This window comes from Rhinopithecus bieti, unplaced genomic scaffold (genome assembly GCF_001698545.2).
Source record: "Rhinopithecus bieti isolate Rb0 unplaced genomic scaffold, ASM169854v2 repeat_16729, whole genome shotgun sequence".
Classification (NCBI taxonomy): Eukaryota; Metazoa; Chordata; class Mammalia; order Primates; family Cercopithecidae; genus Rhinopithecus; species Rhinopithecus bieti.
In genome coordinates this window covers 1-751 of record NW_016878201.1, presented here as the reverse complement: position 1 = coordinate 751, position 751 = coordinate 1, and the positions used below count along the sequence as shown (strand labels likewise).

General features: G+C 42.5%; 1 protein-coding gene across 1 annotated transcript; it reads left to right on the top strand.

Annotated features, from left to right (window-relative positions):
• Positions 1 to 5: 5 nt before the first annotated feature.
• LOC108525715 (disintegrin and metalloproteinase domain-containing protein 21-like) lies at positions 6 to 614 on the top strand (the record flags this gene model as incomplete). Its single annotated transcript, XM_017866588.1, has 1 exon — positions 6 to 614. A coding segment is annotated over one exon (609 nt), but the record flags the coding sequence as incomplete, so codon positions are not given.
• Between the last annotated feature and the right edge of the window lie 137 nt (positions 615 to 751).

The following is a 751-nucleotide window of genomic DNA, read 5'->3' as shown; positions in this document are numbered from 1 at the left end:
GGTAAAGATGCAAAAGTGCATCTCAGAATTGCTATAAAGAAATCAACTCTCAGGGAAACCGTTTTGGTCACTGTGGTATAAATGGCACAACATACCTAAAATGTCATATCTCTGATGTCTTTTGTGAGAGAGTTCAATGTGAGAATGTGAGAGACATTCCTCTTCTCCAAGATCATTTTACTTTGCAGCACACTCGTATCAATGGCGTCACCTGCTGGGGTATTGACTATCATTTAAGGATGAACATACCTGACATTGGTGACGTGAAAGATGGTACTGTGTGTGGCCCAGGAAAGATCTGCATCCACAAGAAGTGTGTCAGTCTGTCTGTCTTGTCACACGTCTGCCTTCCTGAGACCTGCAACATGAAGGGGATCTGCAATAACCAACATCACTGCCACTGTGGCTATGGGTGGTCCCCTCCCTACTGCCTGCACAGAGGCTATGGGGGTAGTGTTGACAGTGGTCCAGCATCTGCAAAGAAAAGAGGTTTTTTGCCACTGATTGTGATTCCTTCTTTGTCTGTTTTGATTTTCCTGTTTACTGTTGGGCTTCTTATGTATCTACGACAATGTTCTGGTCCCAAAGAAACTAAGGCTCATTCATCAGGTTAACAAAATGTCTCTAATTTAATATTCCATGCATTATTACACTTTAGTCTCTTGGCAGTAGAAATGGTAGTACATCCCTGAAACTGAGCACATTTTTTACCATTTCCAGAAAGCTGCAAAGATCTTCCCTTACGTCAGAA